General features: G+C 49.7%; 1 protein-coding gene across 1 annotated transcript in view; it reads left to right on the plus strand.

Moving 5' to 3' along the window:
* The window catches only part of Cfap46 (cilia and flagella associated protein 46), a 101,822-nt gene that overhangs the window by 40,130 nt on the left and 40,862 nt on the right, over positions 1-20,830 (plus strand). The window contains exons 19-31 of the mRNA XM_041666876.1: positions 253-418; positions 712-861; positions 1,615-1,722; positions 2,238-2,404; positions 8,839-8,970; positions 9,499-9,661; positions 11,119-11,206; positions 14,372-14,510; positions 15,059-15,242; positions 18,526-18,697; positions 19,289-19,494; positions 20,008-20,313; positions 20,574-20,723. Of these exons, the coding sequence (XP_041522810.1) occupies positions 253-418; positions 712-861; positions 1,615-1,722; positions 2,238-2,404; positions 8,839-8,970; positions 9,499-9,661; positions 11,119-11,206; positions 14,372-14,510; positions 15,059-15,242; positions 18,526-18,697; positions 19,289-19,494; positions 20,008-20,313; positions 20,574-20,723 (2,131 nt within the window). The remainder of the gene's footprint in view (positions 1-252; positions 419-711; positions 862-1,614; positions 1,723-2,237; positions 2,405-8,838; positions 8,971-9,498; positions 9,662-11,118; positions 11,207-14,371; positions 14,511-15,058; positions 15,243-18,525; positions 18,698-19,288; positions 19,495-20,007; positions 20,314-20,573; positions 20,724-20,830) is intronic.

Genomic DNA, 20,830 nt, shown 5'->3' on the forward strand with positions numbered 1-20,830 from the left:
GGGCAGCATAGTGACAATCTGTCAAGAACTAAAGAAAAAAGAAGGAAGGAAGGGAGGGAGGGAGGGAAGGAGGGAGGAAGGGAAGCAAACCAGCACTCAGCAGCACTCACCCGTGGTCTGTGTTAAACCACAACTATCCTCTCCTCTTGACTGGGAGGCAGAAGGAGTGGGCGTGGTGCTGTGAGGTTGTGCCTGGGGCTGAGCCTTGTCCTGCCCTTGCTGGTGGCACAGCTCGCATGTTACACCCTCCAGGGATTTAGTCATGCTGGTCTCGCTGTGTGATGCCCTTGCTCGAGGCCTGATCATCAGCTGGATTCCCACCCAGACATCTGAAAAGTCGAAAAAGAATGTGCGCCCTAACCTCGTTCATGTTCAAGCGGAGTTTTCTGCCTCCTCTGAGATCAGAGCAGCGTTGGAGGTACTCCATCCTGCAGCCCAGGAATGGGCCCTGGAGTGGGCCCTGGAGTGGGCCATGGGGTAGGCCCTGGGGTGGGCCATGGGGTAGGCCCTGGGGTGGGCCCTGGGGAGGGCCTTGGGGTGAGCCCTGGGGAGGACCCTGTGGTGAGCCTTGGGAAGGACCCTGGGGTAAGCCCTGGGGAGGGCCAAAGGTTAACTTGATGCCTGGGTACAGAGAGCCATGGAGACAGCCAGAGGGAGGATGGCTTAAGGACCCCTCTTAGATTTGCCTCGTGATGAAGACGCTTGTTTTAGGTCTGTGAGTTTGCGCTGCAACTCACTAATGGAAATGTGCCTGATGACATCGTCCCCACCAGCGTGCGTCAGCATCTCATCTCGACCTGGGTGAAGGCCAAGCAGCTACTGCAGCAGCAGATTGGGCAGCGACTGGGCACTGATGAGCAGGTGGTTGCCGAGGATACCCTGGGGGCTTAGGACCCACAGACTGCCTTTCCCCGGCGTTCTCCTTATTCAGTGTGGCCACAGTTGCTGGAAAAGGGGTGTTTCCGCCTAGTAAGGTCTGAGATTATTCTCTGCTGTCACCAAAATTGCCGCTCTTGAGAGCCAAGGCAAAAAGTCTTCACCAGGTCTGAGCGCTGGGCCTCTGGGAGTGCTGCCCACTCTCAGTGCTACTCAGTCATCGCTTTGATATGGCACCAGCCCACCCCCAACACTAAACCTGTGGGAGCCGGTCTGGGAAGGAGCAGGGAATAATTTGAACTCGCAAACCCTCCCTATGACCCCGACACAGCAGCAAGTAAACCCGGGGGAAGAGCGGTCAGGAGGGAGCAGGGGAGAGCTCAGGAGGGACATTTATCCTGGGCCAGACAGAAGCGGTTCATGGGATAGTCCCAGACCAGCAACTTCTTACCAGGGCTCAGCAGCCTTCTCCCTCTGGAAAGTCGTCCTTAGTGGCCAGACAACACTGTCTTCAAGGCTCAGAAATATGCAGATTTCATGCCTTGTTGCCTAAGAAGACAGCGTAGAGGTTGATTCCTACCAGAATAGCCTCAGATATCAACTTTCCGAATACTGTGGTCTGGCTGTCCCTTGCGGCTAATGCAGCACAGGGTTATCTCAAAAAATGGCTCAGATATCCACAGCTTTTCCTCCCTGTTTCCTGGGCAGTAAGACACTCTATCCCTTCCATCCCTCCAGGGTACCAATGAGGATATCAACTCCATAACCAGAGTCCTTGTGGCCCTTGAGATGTATTCGTGCAATGGACTGGGTCTCATGGACTTCACGGTTCCCCCGCTAGCTCAGGTGGGTTTCCCAAGAGGTAAGTCAACAACCCCCATCCAGGAAAGACGAGGAAACTGAGGCCTAAGGTCCTGCCTGAGGTAGTCAGAACTCAAGCCCACATCTCCCTCTGCTTCCTGACAGCTGCCATCTCTCTAGGCATACATATCTGGCTTTTGTATGGGATAGTCCTTTATACCCATGGGAGGAAGATGCTTCTCTGGGTGGCTTTTCTGTGTCCTTCTTCATCCCACAATCTCAGCCCAGGCAGAGACATATAAGAGAACAGGCATGCCTTCAGTGGTGGGAAAGTCATGAGGACGGAGCAACTGAGATCAGTTAGGCTTCACTGATCGCTAGCCTATCTAGGACTGCATATGCTTAGTAATCTTTGAACGCATGCATGCGAAGCCGTGTGCGGACATTGCAGGGTGGATGAAGCTCAGCAGGCTGGCAGCAGGGCAATTGTTGAAAGCCACAGACTCCTAGAGAGTCACTGTTGCTAATGCAACGTCCTTCTCCCCTCACGTGCTGGGAAGGTGGTGAAAATGGCTTCTGAGTGCAACTGGTCAGAGCCCCTCGTGGAGCTGCAGACCCTGACGCGCCTCACCCACTTCGCCTACGTGGCCCACGACCATGAGATCACCATGGCATGTTCTCACAATGCCACCCAGATGGGCCTCAAGCACCTGAAGTCATTTAATGAGTAAGTGACCTCCGCAATGGCATCCTAGAGGCATGCAGGAACATAAGCAGAGTGTGGACTATGTCCCATGCCACAGAGCAGGGGCCAGAGGTGTAGCCCTGCTGAGCAAGGGACACCTGGCAGGAATCTGACTGCCATGCCGCTTCCTCTGTGTGTACCACAGGACAGCACAGAAAACAGGACCCGCGAAGCTATGTGGGGTGTTAATGGGGACTCAAAAGACACATAGGTCTCAGTTAGGAGGTCTGTGCAAAAGCTCTCTGTGTGTGACAGATAGATAAGAGCTGATAGTTCTCTTAGATGAGGCTCCTGTGTTAAAATACCACAGCTGGGGAGGCCTTAAGAAATGGGGATTTATTGTTCATGGCATAGAAGCTGGACGTTCAAGTTCAGGGCATGATAGTTGGTATCTAGTGACTGTCGCTGCCTAGTTCAAAGTTGGCCACTTCATGTGGTGGAAGAGGGAAAAAGCACTGTTATTCTCCCTTATGGGGCAGGATTCCATCCTGGGGTGCCAGCCCCGCACTCCACCACCTTCATCTTCCAACAGCCCTTCTACTTATGCCGTCACCCGGGGAATCAGATATCAGCATGTGACTTTAGGGAACACATGTGGTTCTCAGATCAACCACGGTTCCATCCTGACACATGCAGCTTTGTCCGAGGGATTTTGGGAGAAGCAAGATGCGTGATGCTGAAGTGTATTAATGCCCCTGGACAATGCCCCTGGCTTGTTAAAATGGGAGACAGCTTCTCTGTCAGGTCTCCATGGTAACTGCTGGAGAATGCCAGTCACCAGGTTGTTTTTCTCACTGCCGCGAACTGATGAGAAGCAATGCAAGGGAGGCAAGGATTACCTTGGCTCATGGTTCCAAGGTCCAGTTCATTATGGAGGAAGGCATGGCAGCAGGATGCTGGAAGGCAGCTGAAGTGTGCAGAAGAGGAAACCGGGAGCAGACAGGGAGTAAGGCCAAGCCACACAAACATCATGACCTATCCTCAATGACTGGCTTCCTTTAGCATGGAAGTGCCACCCCTTGTAGGTCCGACAACCTCCCACAACAGTGCCTCCAGCTAGGAACCAATGCTCACACATGTGAGCCAGTGAGGGACATTTCTCATTCAACTACAGCAGCAGTGAAGCACCGGAACACGTCCGTCTTCCTTCATGGTTTCGACAAGGTTCCACAGTGTTGACCCATGATCAGAAATATCAGCCTTTCCTTCTCCCTGAATCTGGGGCTGTTGTAAAAGGCAGTGTTGTAACAAATGCCCATGTAGCCAAGATGGTTTTCTTCCGGGCTCTTCTTTTTGGCTTCTTTCCCAAGTCCAAGTATCCTGAAAGATAGAGTCAGACCCAGGACTATAAAGGTGTTTCCTTTGCCCAGTGGCCAGTTTGGACAATGGTCACCAAATCCACAGAGTTCTTCCCCATGCCCATGTTACTGGTCTTGCACCATGTCTACCAGCCTTGCTTTCTGAGCCGTTGATGTGCTCCTGGTGTGTTGGCAGGATTTAGTGGGCATGTAACATGTGCCTCTTAGTTGGTTGGATCCCTATGAGGACAAGGCCAAGCACGTGCCTTGCTCACAGTGACAGCACCAAGGCTATGTTCATACAACTGCCGAGAGTCTGAGAATCAGCAGAGCCCCATGCCCTGCAATGTCTGTAACAGAAGCATCCACTTGTCTAGACCCCCTGCACACACAGGGGCAAGGACATAGCATTGGTACCGAGGAGTAGGGTGCTGTTCCTTTGACCAACCTGCTCATGTGGTTCATGGGCCTTTAGAACTGGTTTGTGTGAGGAATGTGGAAGAGTTCGTAGGACTGAGAATTCCTAGAAACCCTGTAAGCAAAACTCAGTGGACCATTTTGATCAGAGTGTAGAAGAATAGAATGCTAGAGGGATCGGCAGGGGAGCCCCAGCTCGTGAGATTTTCAAGAGGAAGAAGAGCTTTGTTGGGGACTGGGTCACACTCCTGTTCTATTCCAACAGAAAATCTGGCTGCTTTCTCCCCATGTCCTGATTATTTTAGTAAGGCTGAATTCAAAAGTAATGGAAAATCCATTATAGCACAATGACCAGGCTGTGGCATGGTTACTGGTCACTGTTGTTAGTCAGATCTACAGTGATAAGGAGCAACAAGGTAAGAAAAGTGTGCAGCCTTGTGAGGAAAGGAGAGGCACAGGTTCCAAACTTGTGCCTGAGCAAAGCAGATGTGGTCTTAATGCCACTGGAAAGGAACCTAAAGTTCTGCCCTGAGAGCACAGGAAAGGTGCCTCTGGAAATGCAAAGTCATTTGAAAGAAAGAAAAAAAGAAAAATGACACACAAAGTATTTTCTGCTCAGAAGCAGCTGTCAGGGACATCTTTTCCCAGATTGAGCCAGGGTACAGAGACCACCACAGCTTTGGGAGAAGGGGACCTAACTACATCTCAGGCTAACATCAGAACTTGGCAATGTCCACATGATGCTGGTTTTGTAAGCAGGCAAAATTCAAGAGTGAGAGATTTACAGAGGCTTATACCCAAGTTCTGAAAAGTCGTTAGGGCCAGACAATGTGTGACAGAGTCTAGTTTCCAGAAGGGAGATGCTGAGAAGCCACCCTATGAAATGTGAAGGTGTTACTTAAGTTGCAGTAGGGAACCCAGGATGTTGGAGATGCCAGGACCACAGTAGCCAACAAAGGAACACTGTAGACATGAGCATAGTTATCCTGAGAGAGAGGCTACGTGTATCGCAGGTGATAGAATTGGAGGTGTGGGCTCCTTGGTGCTACTGAACCCATATGATTCCATTATAATGGTAATTCCAGATGCTGAGTGGGAGCTGCAGGGTTTGGTTCCAACCCTGCTGAGTCTGTCTTTCTTTGGCTTTGTGTTTCTTTGGATATGTTTGTTCTGTATCACTGTATATTAGAAGTTTGTAACTTTTAGATTGTATTTTATAGGGACTCATAAATGAGAGATGGCCAGAGTCTTAGAAGAGACTGAACCGCTTAAAACTCTAAAGGCTTTGGAAGTTAGAATTGCTTCATTTTCCATTATGAGAGGGCCGTGAGACTGGGGGACCAGTGATGTGCAAACACAGGGGGAATCAGAGATAGCTTTATTCTGAGCCACAGGGAGCAGGGCTTCAGATGAGATTGCTCTGAACGAAATGTTCCTCCTTGAAAACAGTTGCACCTTGTTAGGCACAGAACAAAAAGAATTCCTAAATCAATGTATTTACTCAACACACTGGTGGGAACGGCAGAAAGGCAGATTACAGACAAGCAGGGAACTCTGCTATCGGAAGACATTCTTCCTTTTTGGGTTGGTGGAATCCAGTGTCTTTATATTAATACATTTCAAAAGTTTGCCAGTAGTTAGGAGCATGTTAAGTCAAATACCAAGATGACACATGAATGGCTGTTAGGCGCACTAGCCCAAGGTAGTCTTGACTTTGGATCTGCAGCATTCCAGCTCTGACTGACTGGTCAGTCCTATAGAATCTTTACCACATTTTCCCCTAAAACTTCAGTTCACAGAGAGAATGTTATGGCTTAAAGTGATGTGTTTGGGTGTCAAGTTGATAACAGGTCAAGGTGTAGTGGTTAGTTTACTTCAATTGCCACTTGATCGTATTAAGACGCACATAGGACGTTAATGAGGCAGACCTCTGGGGCTGTCCTTGAGGGTGTTCTCACAGAGGTTTAACAGGACAGATGGACTCACCTTGAATGCTGATGACACCATCTCATGGGCTGGGGACAGAGACGGAATTACAAAGTGGGACAGGAGGAAGCCAGTGGAGACCAGAATCACCTCTCTCTGCTTTCTAATTGTGGGTCCCATCCATGTGGCCAACGGCCTCCTGCTCCTGCCTTTCCTGCTGTCACTCCGGTTACACGCACTAGCCATGAACTCTGAGGCATCCTTTGTCGTATCACATTAAAGGAAGAAAGAAAAACTCCTCCCCTTTGAGTCATTTAACTAAGAGCGAGTCCTGATTGAGTTCTCTGCTTCATGCTCCCTGTGTCTTCTGTCCTCTGTCTGTCTGGTGCATGAGTCTGAATCTGTGCCTGCCTGAAGACTGTGTCTGCCCCCCCAACACCCCCAGCATTCATCTGTTCTGTCTGTGTGTGTCTAACAAAGCGCTTCCGTCGGTCTTTATTGGACCACACAGAAAGCATCACTGGAGGAGTTTTACGAGGGATCAGGTCTCTGGTTCCAACTGGCCCAGACAACAGACACCAATCAGCATTTATCAACCAATATCCACAAATGGTGGCTTCCAACCATTATCACAGATTTTAGGGAGTGGCTTTCAACCTCTGTAACCATTATCACAGATTATAGGGAGTGGCTTTCAACCTCTGTAGTTGCTACTTTCAGCAAATGATACACACGCATCGTCTGGGGCAGGGACATGGACGAGTCCATAACTTAAGATCATAGCTATGCATTAGCTCAGGTTGGAGAAGTTGATGCTATGAAAACCCAAGGCAAATAAGGTTGATTGTTACATTGTTTCTTAAAGACAGGTTCAACAAAAGGTTTGAGTACACAGCAGTCTTAAATCTTGAGTGACCACACAGTGGTTAAGGCTGTGAGGTCCAGCAAAAGTTCTGGTCTCTTAGAGTGTGGAAGAGATATGTTCACAAGATAGTATTGCCACAAGTCATGAAGGACTATATTCCCTCAATTGTGAACCCAAACAAGCCCCCCTCCCCCAAAAAAATAGTTCTTCAGGAATTTGGTGACGGCCATGAGAAAAGCAGCTAATACAAAATCTTTCAGTGCCCTTGCCTTAGCGGGCAAGACTTTTACCACTGAACCATCTCACCCACACTAATCTCGCTCTTACTTAGACCTCATAGTGAGCTGGAAGGGGAAGTGGGCGAGCAGAGTAGCTGAAGTCCACTTACCACAGGCTCTTCAGGGAAGATTGACAACGCCACAAGGGTGGGGGTCAGGAACACAAGGTGACTACAGATTAGAAGTCACACCCTGTGGGGTCAGGCGAGGCCTGGCAGAGGTGGTCCTATTCAACCCTGTGCAAGATTCACTTCCATAACTCCAACATTGTCCTTAGAAGACGTCAACCAATTGCGCATCCCTCCAAAAAGGGTTGCTGTTAGTGCTTCCGTACGCAGCCACCAACTGCTTGGGCACCGGAAGAGAACTGGGCACAGCACCAGGCCAGGCTAGCACACTCTTCCATCAGTGATCCTAGCAACTCTAATTTATAAAGAAAATCCGTGTAATAAATAAAGCAAAGATATTCACGCTTACAAACAGCGACAGGAAACCTGGAGATTGCGCTAGGCCCTCTGAAGTTCTTTTGTAGACCACTGTTGTCCCCTCCTGGTGACTGCTGTCATTGCACCCTGCTGGCTGCAAGGGTCAAAATTCCCAACTGCCACTCCCCAGGCAAGGGTCACAGCCTTCTTTGCACCAGCCTACCACCTATGAAGGGGCGTAATTACTATCCAGCCTCCATTTACCTTCAGACCACGAATTCCCACCATACAGCAGGTCCTTGCAGGCTTAGGGTCAGACACACCTTCCCCCATTGCCTCCTTGGAATGTATTTGGCTGTTTGCTTCAGCAAGCAGGTGCCTCTTGTAGAGCATCAGGACCCAAAGGAAATGTTGCCAGAACAAGTATATCGCTCACAGAATAAAATCTGTGCTGCTGAGCTGAGCATGCCCTCCACCTTTCACCCCACCACACCCTAACTCTGCAGGTGCCCAGACCACTGCGGTGCCCCGGTTTGGAAACCAGGAGAGTATCTGCAGGGCTGCCGTGCTGCTCTGATATGGCACTGCAGGCCTGTGTGCCCCTCTGGGCAAAGAGTGCAGAGAGAGACAGGACTTTCTGTCCAGGGAGCAGAGCCTAGCTGAGGACAGAACCCAACAGATGGTTCTACCTGGCCCATTGATAGATGGGAAATCCACTCCAAAGAAATGACTAACAGCCAGTTAAGGAGTCTGTCCCATGGTTCTGTGGTTCACTGGACTCTGCAAATTCGTTCTGGTTTGGGATCTCTCGTAAAGGTCTCTCAGTCAGGCACCCACAGAGCTGATTCTCATGTCCCCCAAAGTTCTCTGTGGGTTGGGCATCTCCAGGAACTGCCACTGGCCTTGATGTGTAGTATCTCTGTAAATGCAAGCACCGAGAGACCATCTCCTCAGTGAATGCCCAGGACACCCAGGCCAAATGTGGGCATCTCAGTCACTGGCAAGGAAGGCCCCGAAAAGCAGAGCCACTTGTCCTGCATCATCTATCAGTTGGGCACGTCGCTCAGGCACAGGGTGGGTTGGAAACACGCCTCCATCTTTGAATGCACCTTCAGGGCCATGGATGAAAGGAGAGCATTTGCAACAAGTGGAGGCCAGCATGCATCACCCCCCACCTCTCCTCTAAATCACTCTGTGCCCTCTCCAGGACTGACGCCAAGCTGGCCGCAGAGATGTTGTGTACTGTGTCCTGCATCCGGGGCCGCAGCATCATGGAAAACTTGAAGGGTAGGAAGCAGCTACGCCTAGCAGCCTCCAAGACGTTCGTAGAGAGTGCCAAGTATGCAGCTGGGGATGGGCTGGCGATGTGTGGGGGAGGGGAAACTGGTGTAGTGCCACAGTGATGCTGTGGGAACATTCCTGAGTCCCAGGGAGGGAACGGGTGGTACCAGCAAGCTTTCGGCTACATCCTGTGGTATAGCCGAGCTCACAGACACCAGGACATCCGTGGGCAGTACTGTGAGAAACTCAATAGAGCTGTGAGTTGAGTGGGTACCAAGGCTGTCTGGAGGGTCCCTAAGCATACAGGGGCTTAAGTGGCAAGGGGCAGGTAGACACAGCAAAGACCAGACCAGAAGAACCCGTCACTGCCCTCTATTGTGGGTAGTACCTGACCCATACAATTTGCTAAGGTGGAGATATGGCAGGCTTGCCTTTTCATGGTGCCTGCTGTACAGTGCCAAAGCTGTACTGTTCAGATTCCACTCCTTCTCTACACAGTTCAGAAGCTTCAGGATTGGATGTAACAGGGGAAAGGTGTGGCTGAGTGAGCCACCTACGTAACTTGGGATGAGGCATGTCATTTCAGGTATGGGGGCCTGGCAGGCAACAGTTCCCTGGTGATGATGGCCGCCCGGCACTACTGGAACACATGGCTCCCACTTCTGTCCTCACCGGGCAACAGGAAGAAGGCCAAGGGATCCCTCCAGCGAATCATCAGCATCATCAACAAGACAGAGAGCAAGAAGCAGGTGCCATAGGGACATGGACTAGGGTCCTAGGAGGCCTTACCCTCAGGCCTGGCCAGACTCATAGGAAAAGACAACCTCGGCTTGCCTCCCACAGAGGACGCCTGCCTTGGGGCTTGACTGGGACATGGCCCCCATGGGACACGACTTTCACCAGACACAACTCCCGTGGGACATGGCTCCCACAGGCTACGACCCCAACCAGACACAGCCCACATTGGGCATGACCTCTACCAAACAGCTCCTTCAGAACGTCTCCTGGGAATAGCAGCATTCTCCAGATCCCAGAGAGGCCGGAGGTTCCTGGCCAACCTCAGTGGTGGCCTCTGACCTCCGGTCCCCAGATCCAGACTTCTCTCCCATTCCCTCTTTGTTTTAAACAACTTTGAAACAGCAGACTTCCCCTATTCTCACTTTGGTTTATTCTTCCCTCTCTGGTTCATAATTTTCTGTTATCTGGAGAATTAAAGGCAGGTTATTGATTTGAGATCCTCTACACCCACAGGAGTATTCACAGCTGTTGGCTTGCCTTGGAGCAGGGCTTCCACTATGTCCCATACTTTTTTTTTCTTTTTTCTTTTTCTTTTTCTTCTTCTTCTTTTTTTTTTTTTAGACAGGGTTTCTCTGTAGCTTTTTGGAGCCTGTCCTGGAACTAGCTCTTGTAGACCAGGCTGGCCTCGAACTCACAGAGATCCGCCTGCCTCTGCCTCCCGAGCACTGGGATTAAAGGCTTGTGCCACCACCGCCCTTATTTCACATCATTGAAAACAACTAGATCAGGGAGGAAGTAGTCTGTGTGCTGTATGTGTGTATATTACACGTGATGTAGGGGATGTGTGGTATGTGTGTGTGTTGTGCTGTAATGTTGTATGTGGATGGTACATGTTGTGTGGTAGGTGGTGTGTATTGTATGAAGTGTGGGTGGTATGGTGGAGTGTGTGTATGGCATAGTGTTTGATGTATTCATATAGTATGATACGTGTTGGGTATAACATATACATATGTTCATATATGCGTGTGTGTGGTGTGTTGGTTACAGTTTGGTATGTGTGGTGTGGCACATGTGTGATATCATATGTGTATGGTTATGTAGTATTGTACTATGGTGTGTATGGAATGTGTGTAGTATGGTGTATGCACAATGTGGTGTCTTGTGTAGAGTTTGAGAGTGTGTGGCATTGTGTATGCTTGGAACAGAAGATTTGGTGTGTATAGGATGTGCATGGTATGACCTATGTGTAGTGTGGTGTGTATAATATGGCACACAGTGTGTTATGTATGTGCTGTATTGTGTGCATGTGACATGAATGATGTATGGGCTTAACATTTTGTGACTTGATAGCTGTGAAATTTTGCTGCAATTTCTGCCTTTTGCTTGTTTTTACTGAAACTAATGACGAACAAGACGGAAGGAAACATCAGTCCCCTCCAACATGTTCCATTTGTTTATTTCACTTAAGGATACAGAGAAAACACTGTTTCTGCACCAGTGGCCAACAGCTGACTTCCAGGGTGGAGGCACAGGACCCGAAGGCCCATTTCTTCCAGGTTGGTAGCTGTAGCGCCAGTGAGAAACGGGGAGTTCTGGAAGTTTGAGCATTCTGTGCTTTACATCCGTATCCTTACATGAGGCACAAGTCATGGCTATGCCCAAGAGTCTATCTGCTTCTCACCTGATGTTTCCCTTAATATCCCATGGAAGCCTATTCTGGAGAGAGAACACCCAGGGTCCTCCATCCTACTAACATGGAGAGCCTTCACAGGCTAGCCCTTGACTCTGTTGATAACATGAGTCTCCTCTTTTTCTTTTTGGTTTTTCAAGACAGGGTTTCTCTGTGTAGTCCTGGAACTCACTCTGTAGGACCAGGCTGGCCTCAAACTCACAGAGACTTGCCCTCTTCTGCCTTCCAAGTGCTAGGATTAAAGGTGTGTGCCACTAATGCCCAGCTTTATATCACCTTAATCATATTTTCTGCCATAAAACATTTGGAGATGCATTCCTTGGCAAAATAAGGAAAGAGAAACACTGGCCACAGACCAGAAGAGCTACATTCGGTACTGTCTCAAGTTTTTTAAAAGAATACATTTTTTTTTCTCATGATACGATTCTCTGTCACTGAGCAGTGGTGGCACACGCCTTTAATTCCAGCACTTAGGAGGCAGAGGCAGGTGGATCTCTGGGTTTGAGGCCAACCTGGTCTACAGAGTGAGTTCCAGGATAGTCAGGGCTACACAGAAAAACCCTGTCTTAAAACAAACAAAACAAAACAAAACAAACAAACAAACAAACAAAATCAAGAGTCCTATGTATATTTGGCAATTCTTCAGCACTGTGAAATAGAGTAGTGGACCCTACCTTGAACATGTTAGAGTCTTTTCACAGGTAAAATTATTTAAAATTAGCAAAAGTATTGCCTTGTGTAAATAAGCATAGGGCACTGAACCCCCAGAGTTTAGAATGTTGACAAACATTTCAAGAAAAAAAATACAGATAGCATAGTCTGAGAGGAGGACTGCCCCAGACTCCAGGGGGATGCGGAGACTGGTGAGACCCTTTGTTCATATGGAGCCAGACGGAAGCTGGAGGTCAAACTGCCATCACCTAGGAAACAGCCATTAGATAGGTCAGAATTTTGTGTCTTTAAAAATTTCCATTCTGATGCGGGAGGGGTAGCACTACTGTCAAGAACACTTGGTGTTTAAGAGGACCTGGGTTCGATCTCCAGCACCCACACAGTGGTTTGCAACCATCTGTAACTCCAGGGCATCTGATGGGAATCCATGGGCACAGTCATACATGTGGTACACAGACACACATACAAGCAAAAAACTCATACACACAAAACAAAACACTACCACCACCAACAACAGCAAAAGAAAAAAAAATACCCTCCCATTCCGGACCAGGTGTGTTATCACACACCTTTAATCCCAACACTTGGGAGGTAGAAGCAGGCAAATTGCTGTGAGTTAGAGGCCTGCCTGGTCTTTATAGTGAGTTCTAGGCCAGCCAGAGTTACAGTGAAACTTTCAAACAAATGCACAACAACAAAACCACCTTCTACTCCAGAGGAAAAGCATCAGAAAGTAGCATCGGGCAAGCAGAAATTCTGTAGAAAGAGGCATACTTTCAAACCGATCAAAAAAAAATTTACAATGATAAGAAAGAAAGAAAATTAAGGAATAACAATGTGAGAAATCCCCATATCCATGCGGCAGCGTGGGAAATCCTCATATCCAGTGTGACAGTGTGGGAAATCCTCGTATCCAGTGTGACAGCGTGGGAAATCCTCATATCCAGTGTGACAGTGTGGGAAATCCTCATATCCAGTGTGACAGTGTGGGAAATCCTCATATCCAGTGTGACAGTGTGGGAAATCCTCATACCCAATGCAGCAGTGTGGGAAATCCTCGTATCCAGTGTGACAGTGTGGGAAATCCTCATACCCAATGCAGCAGTGTGGGAAATCCTCGTATTCAATGTGGCAGTATGGGAAATTCTCATATTCAATGTGGCAGCCGTGGGAGGTCAAAGGCCCAGCAGCTGCTAGTGTTAGCCTGATGAGAAGGAGCTCTGGCTCAGGGCTCAGCTCTCCCAAGCATTGCTCCCTTTCCGCAGCCTGTACCCTGAGGCTCAGAACTGAGCCTCCATGGAAGGACAGCACTGAAAGGCAGCCCACTGTCCTGCTGCTGGGTGGATGGGAGATCTGACAAGCTGGGTCTCTGACCTAAGTCTTTCACACACTCATTGGTGAAGCACCAGGTGGACAGGGATATGTCCGTGGTATGCTTCAATACACCTAACAAGGAACCAAGAACGAAACGTGGAGTCTGAGCTATGCAGGATTAAGAATGAGCATGTGTATAAGTGTCCCTCCCATTCCGATGCAGCTGGCAGGTTCAGAGAATAAGCTCAAATAATAAAGAAACTGTGAGGTCCCCAACTATCCGAGGTTAGCCACTTTTTCCAGCCCACCTTGGGTTTGGGGAAAGCTAGCAGAGCCACCAACCTGAGCTGTGCCTCATGGTGCAAGAGCATGGGAGTGTTCAATTCTTTACCCAGCGCCCCTATGCGAGAACACTCAGCATGAGAACCAAGAGGAAAAGAAGCACCCTGCTGACCACTGCCACCCACACCCACCTTCATGCTCAGTGCCAGGATTGACCCTGGGGACATGTGACAAATTTGGTGGCAAGGCCTGCAAGGCCTGCCACTTTCCCTGAATGTTACTGGGAACATGTAATATACAGAGGCAAGAACAGACTTCCATTTCCTCATGGCCATGCTGTTTACTTGAGATGAAAAGTAACAGACTTTCTGAGAAGAGAAGAGAGAGGTCATGGGACACCCTGGCCCTCGGACCATGTGCTGGGCAACCAAGAGACCCCATGAGAGTTAGAGGGAGTTCCTCAAGGCCAATAGACAGAGATAAGTAGAGACCAGAGTGGGCACTTAGAGCTGGTTCCTCCAGATAGAGGAGTACCTGAGCCATGAGGTGGGGGTGCTGTAGGCAGGGGCCACATTGATCTACCACCGGCACTATAGGACAGCTTCCAGCCTTCTGATACACAGTTGCATATGAATGGAAGACTGTGACATGGCTTGTGAGAGAATAGGGGTGGGGGGTAAGAGGTCAGAGGGCATCAAGTCAGTTGGCAAGGAGCTGGCTGCCCAGTCCCCTTGAGACTCCATCTCTTCTCCCCCTCCCCCAGGGTCTGAGGATGACCTCACCCTCCGTGCAGTACTCTATAGCCTGCTCTTCCATAGCCACGCTGACCAGAATGACTGGGAGATGGGCCTTAAAGTGCTGGATGAGGCCGTGCAAGTGCTGCCAAGGACAGCCCACCGCCTGTGAGTGCTCTTACCCTGAGCCCCCCGGAATGCTCTCTGTACTCCTCAGCGGGGCTTCCCTGTGGTCCCTTTCCACTAAAGGACCTCACCTCCCACAGGAAGAACCAAATATACAGCACAAAACCTCAGCTAGGTCCCTATCTGGTTCCATCCCTGCCCGCAGGAACACGGGCAGCAGTAGTTCTGTATGTCATATGTCACATGTATGCAGTAGTTCTGTGTGTCATATGTCACATTTATGTAGTGGTTCTGTATGTCATATGTCATGTGTATACAGTAGTTCTGTGTGTCATGTGTCATGTGTGTGCAGTAGTTCTGGGTCATATGTCACATGCATGCAGTAGTTCTGTGTGTCATATGTCACGTGTATACAGTAGTTTTGTATGCCATATGTCACATGTATGCAGTAGTTATGTATGTCATATGTCACATGTATGCAGTAGTTCTGTGTCATGTGTCACATGTATGCAGTAGTTCTGTGTATCATATGTCACGTGTGTGCTTAGCACTTTGTCATCTCAGTTGACCCGTCCTTTCCTATTCTACAGCTTGATTTTCAAACATATGGTAATTGTGAAGGCCAAACTTGGCCAGAACTATAGCATGGAAATTCAGAAGTTCAAGGACGAGAGCGAAGACTATTTGGCACACATGTGGTACCAACTGGCTCAGAACTCGAGGAACATCTGTGGAGAGCTCACCTGTTATCAAAATGCTATCCAGGCACTGCAGGTCTGTGTGGTGTCCACATTGGTGATGGTGGGCGGATTTGTTTCCTGATTGCAGAGAGAAATCATAGGAAAGCTTCAGACTTAGGGACTTCCTGGGTCAGCTCAGAGGAAGCCACTGTGTAGCAAGCCCTGGCTAAGGCCAGAGATTTCCTTCTGCTGATCCGCCCCTTTGTCACCCCTCTTGGAAAGGAGAGAGTGGGGAGAGCCCTGAGGTAAATGCCTGGGCTCCATGAAGCCTGGGACTGCTGAGCAAACAGGGCTCTGCATGCAGCTGGCTGGGACAGGCAGGCCTTGCTGTCCCCATTCCGAGCACCTGAGTGGCAGGGTGCTCTGACTTCTGACTTGATGACAATGGTCCACGTGGGCTCCTTGGAGTCCTGAGTGTGGGACCAGTGGTGTCCCGGACCTCTGAATTGAAAGGCTTGGACAGTGAGGAAGCACCTTGAAAGGCTGGTCTATTTCGTGAGGTCCTGGGTGCTGCAAGGACCAGGCAGCTCTCAGCCAGGGAACTATGTCCATCTCAGGGCACAGGCTGTGGCTTCAGAGACCTGACACTCACACACGTGGTTAAAGGGAACCCTGCATTTTGCTCTTGGTCATCCTGCTGGGTCTCATGGTCAGGCAGTATGTGGGCATCTCAGTGAGGAAGCTGGAAGGGCAACAACTCCCTGAGAAGGGGAAGTCAGCAGGCTACAGGAAGGGCAGAGAGCTCACACATTCAGCTGGACACCGCAGGTTTATCTGTCTTCAGTGACCTTGAGTCTTATCTCTGATACTTGCTTTTATTTACTTATTATTTAAATGTACTTGTGTATAAAATATGTGTGTGGTATGTATATACGTGTGTGTGTGTGTTCACATGTGCAAGCATGAACATGCACGTGCCATGGCAACCTGTGGAGGTCAGAGGACAACCTCATGGGTCAGGCCTCACCTTGTACCTTGTTTGAGGCAGGATCTGTTCCCCACTGTGTATACCCGGGTAGCTGACCCACAGGTTTCTGGGCCTTCTCCTGTCTTGGTCTCCCATCTTGCTGTAGGCGGGCTGGTATTACAGGTGCCACTGCCACATCCAGAGTTTACATGGGTCCTGGGAACTCAAACTCTGGTCATCAAATTTTGCACAAGAAGCACTTTATCCACTGAGCCATCTCTCCAGCCTCTTGAATTTTTTCTTTCTTTCTTTCTTTCTTTCTTTCTTTCTTTCTTTCTGTCCCTCAGTCTTTTCCTCCCTCCTTCCATTCCTTTCTTTGGCACAATACAGTCTCTAGCTTGTTCTCAATGCTTTTACCACAATCTGTTTTAGAACATTTTATCACCCTGCCTACCCCCAAATCATATCTGTTAGCCGTCACTCTCCTCCCCAACCCTCCTGCAGTCAGGGATCACTGACCCATTGTGCTGTCCGAACCTTTCACAGAATGAAATCAGGCCTACCACGTGGTTGCCATAACTAGCTTCTTTCACTAAACACGGTCTCGTTCTGTTATAGTCACATGGTATTGTGTGACTGTCCTGAATTCTTTCCTGTGACTAAGCAATACTCCATAGACACCCACGCACTTGGCTCCTTGGTTGTTTGCCAGACCCTTGCATTGTTTCTGAAATTGCTTGGCTCCTGTGAGCAGGGCTTTCGTGAACCTGCATGCACAGATTTTTGTGAACCTGTGTTCTTAGTTCCCTTGAGAATGTTCCTAGGAGTGGAACTGATGAATCACACGTGACTCTGTGCTTAGCCAAAGAAGAGCCGCCAGGTTATGCCCTCATGGACTGACCCTGCTCTTAGTATTGTTCATAGCACAGATTTCTAATTGTGATGAGGTCGATGTCTATTTCATCCTCTGTCGCTCATATTTACGATACTATATCAGAAAGACCATTTTGATCCAAGGTCAGGAAGATACATTCTTCGTTTCCTTCTGAGAATTCGGTGACTGCAGACCTTCTGTCCTGGTGGCTTGTCCATTCTTAGTTGTATTGTGTACAGGAGGCCGGTCCAGCCTCGTTCTCTAGCTGAAGACTCTCCACTCAGCCTTACGCCTTTGGATGAGAGGAGCATCCTTTCCCTCCTTAGTCCCTCTCTTGAGGCACCCACACTTGCCCACGCTTGTCCACGCTTGCCCACGCTTGCCCACGTTTGCCCATGCTTGCCCAGCTTCTGTCCAAGCCACAGTTTCCATGGCACATCCTAGACTCTCTCTCACCTCCATAAGATGCCTCCTCCCACCTCCACCGAGATGCAGGTTCCAAGGGCTACCTTAGGCCCTGACACCTGCCTGGGGTTCACATCCTACCTGTTCCCCCCATACCCTGTGACACTTTTCCCTCCCAGAAGCTTTGCTCCTCCTTCCTCATGAGACAGCATCCATGTCCAGCTTGCTATGCCCCACCTGAGGCCACCACTTGACCTGCAGCGCTTGTTTATGTTTGCTTTTCTTGCTTTGAACCCCACGCAGAGGTGGGCACAGGCTTGCCTCTCATGGGTACTCATTTGACAGGGAATGAGAAAGCACAGGCAAACACTCAGGAAAGCTACAGAGTCAGCAATAGAGGCAAAGGGCCGTGACTCTAGGTCCTGAAAAGTGTGGGGGTGATGCCTTGAGGCTGGGCCAAGGAAGAGGCCTGGAAAGGAAGGGAGTATGGAGCAAGTCTACACATTAAAGCTCCGGGCTGTGCATGGGTCTTTGAGCTTTGAGGCTGGCCTGCAGCTTTCAGCAACCATAGGCCAAGTACGTGTCATGCTACCTCCCTGGCTGTAGTTTCCCTGACACCCCCTCCCACAGGCCCGCAACTATATCTAGAAGTATTCTCCACAGAAACGCCTATCTTCACGCAACAAGTCATGGAAGCTATCAATAGTTGAAGCAAAAAGCTGAGCATGCATGGGGAACAAGGCATGGGGCCCTCAAGAGAGGACCTAACCCCAGAACCACCCATTCAAGGTTTCAGATTAGCCTGACTACCTTGCAGGGAGCCCTGATCAACATCTTCTGTGTTGTAATGGAGATTTGGAGAATTGTTAGGAAATACAGGGGTCAGTGGGACAGATAGGCCTGGGGGATTTTACCAAATTTTTTCCTACCATACTTCTATCCACAGCTGGGGTCCTCGGGGAACTTTGGTGGGAAGACTCATCTTCCTGGAAGGGGCCTCCACAGTGACTCCATGGTGACTCTAGGGTGGCATGAACCATCAGGTCTTTACTGCTCTTTGTGACTTCCCCATGCTAATTAATGGCACATTGACCTGATTAGTGCCATATGCTTTTCTGTCTTGTCCCAAAGAAGCCAGAGAGCAACTGGCAGAAGGTAGATTACATTGTGAAGTTCAGTGAGTGGCTGTATTACAAGCAGTTCCCTATGAAAGATGTGATTGCCCACCTCGAGTGGGCCATTGAGATTCTGCTATCCATGAAACCCATTGAAGACTCCCCTGAGCCGGAGCCCAAGACAGAAGGTGAGGGGGATCATGTTGGCTTCTCCTGATCCACGTACTGTAGGCCCTATCTGGGCCCAGGACAGCCGGATGTAGTGGGACTGTTGTTGGGCCACCAATGTCCTCTGGTCTTATACAGGCTTGCCATCAGTTTTGGCTCATAGCAGTTAGGAGTGGGGGAAAGAGACAGAATGGGAAAGTTCCAGAACTTGTGTGAAGAAATAGCTGTAACCCCATCCAGCTGAATACAGCAGTTGAAACACACTAGGAACAAAGCAGAGCAGGCCAGCCTAAGGCCTGTTCTGACAGGACACCAGCTAGGCACCTGCACGGGTAGCAACCCCAAGGCCAGCGGCCCTTTGCTTCCCAGAAAATGGGTCTTCTTGACTCCTGGACTCAGAGAGACAAGTCTGGGACACAGGACAGGCGGAGTAGAAGGTAACCCTGCTGGAGAAACTCCAGTCTGGGGCTGGCAGCAGCAGCACACATCTAGGCACCTGGTGACGGACAGGTAGCTGGATCAGCATCACAGATCAGGAGAGGAGAAATCTGGAGCCTGCAGGGGCCTAAGCCTGTTCACGGCTCCAGACTCACTCCCACCATGCCCTGCAGGGCAGGCCTCCCCTACCCTGTCTGCCACAGGGAGTGCAGTGTCCTCGAATCTGGAGACAGTCTCCTTAGACCAGTTTCGAAGTGTGAGGCAGTTGGAGGCCCTGGCCCGTGTGCACATCCTTCGGGCCTTGATAATGTCCCCAAGCTCCTCTTCCTATGAAGACGACTGCTTAATGGCCTACAGTTTCCTCAGGCGCATCTGGCAGGTAAGGCAGGCTGGAGATGGGATGCCAGACAGTGCGGGTCCCCAAACCCATCCTCCAGCCCCTGGGAGGAGACTCTGAAGGGCTCGCCGCTGCTGTTTTCTTGGTTTAAATCATCATAGCATTTTTTCAAAGAAATCAGAGCCTTCCCAGGTACTCTGTGAAGGCCTTTGAGAAGCACACAGACATGCAGACTCTTTTTTCTGCACCATCCACCTTGTGCTCTGTGCTGAAAGATAGGCCAGCATCTCTCTTGGTCCTGCCACACTTGCGTTTTGGAGGCTCCTCGAAGAGGATGCTCCCCAAACCCACCCCAGCTCTGCTGCCCATCCACCATGAAAGCTTGTAGGTCCAGGCCACTGACCAGACTTGCTCTGTCCTGTGGGGGCTCCTGGGTTTGACCATGGCTGACTAACACCCTCAGATCCAAGAGCTACCTCCCCCCAGGTGCAGAAAAGGGAAAGATACGCTCTGCTTTTTCTGCTCTAAGTTCGTATTTTCTCCCCCTCCCTCCAGATTTCCTTGATAGCAGGAGAAAAACTAATTCCAGAAAAAACTTCACAAGTAGCTAGTTCACAATTGTTACCGCCAAAAAAGGAGAAGGAACGGGGGAAAGAGAAGGAGAAGGAAAAGGAGAAGGAACGGGGGAAAGAAAAGGAGGAGAAGGAAAAGGAAAAGGAGAAGGAGAAGGAAAAGGAGAAGGAACGGGGGAAAGAAAAGGAGAAGGAAAAGGAAAAGGAGAAGGAACGGGGGAAAGAAAAGGAGAAGGAAAAGGAGAAGGAGAAAGAGAAAGAGAAGGAGAAAGTCAAGGACATGAAACAGGTGAGGAGTGGGCGACATGGTGTACCTCACCTGAGGTGGGAGCTGGAGGGTAACCCCAAGCCCACTGCATCCATGTTGGAGGTCTTTTGATTGTCACATGCCTCAGCTTCCCATTCTGTAAGGCATGTTATCCCAACCCTGGTCACAGCCTCCATCCACTGTGCCAGAGGCTGGCAGCCTGTCCTTCCATATTGTGCCACAGGGGCATCTGTTTCAGAACTCCATGTTTTACGGTAAATCTTGCTTTCTCTCATTCACAGATCTCAACTTCAGTTCCCATCAAGCCACCTGATGATATCCCCTCCAGCATAGAAGAGTGGGCCTCCTACTCATGCCCCGAGGATCTGTTGTCTGTATTCAGGCAAGACAGGAGTGACTCCACTATTAACCCCTCAAGTTTCCAGAAGCCGGTGAGTGGATCTGAGAAGCCAGCCAGGTCTTTGCCACAGGGCTGGCAAACCCAACCTCCCTCCCTCAAAGCTATAGCTGCCATTTCTGCTGAAGATATTACCAAAGA

Source organism: Microtus oregoni, unplaced genomic scaffold (genome assembly GCF_018167655.1).
Source record: "Microtus oregoni isolate MIOR12 unplaced genomic scaffold, Mior012 000016F_ref0000370, whole genome shotgun sequence".
NCBI classification, from domain to species: domain Eukaryota; kingdom Metazoa; phylum Chordata; class Mammalia; order Rodentia; family Cricetidae; genus Microtus; species Microtus oregoni.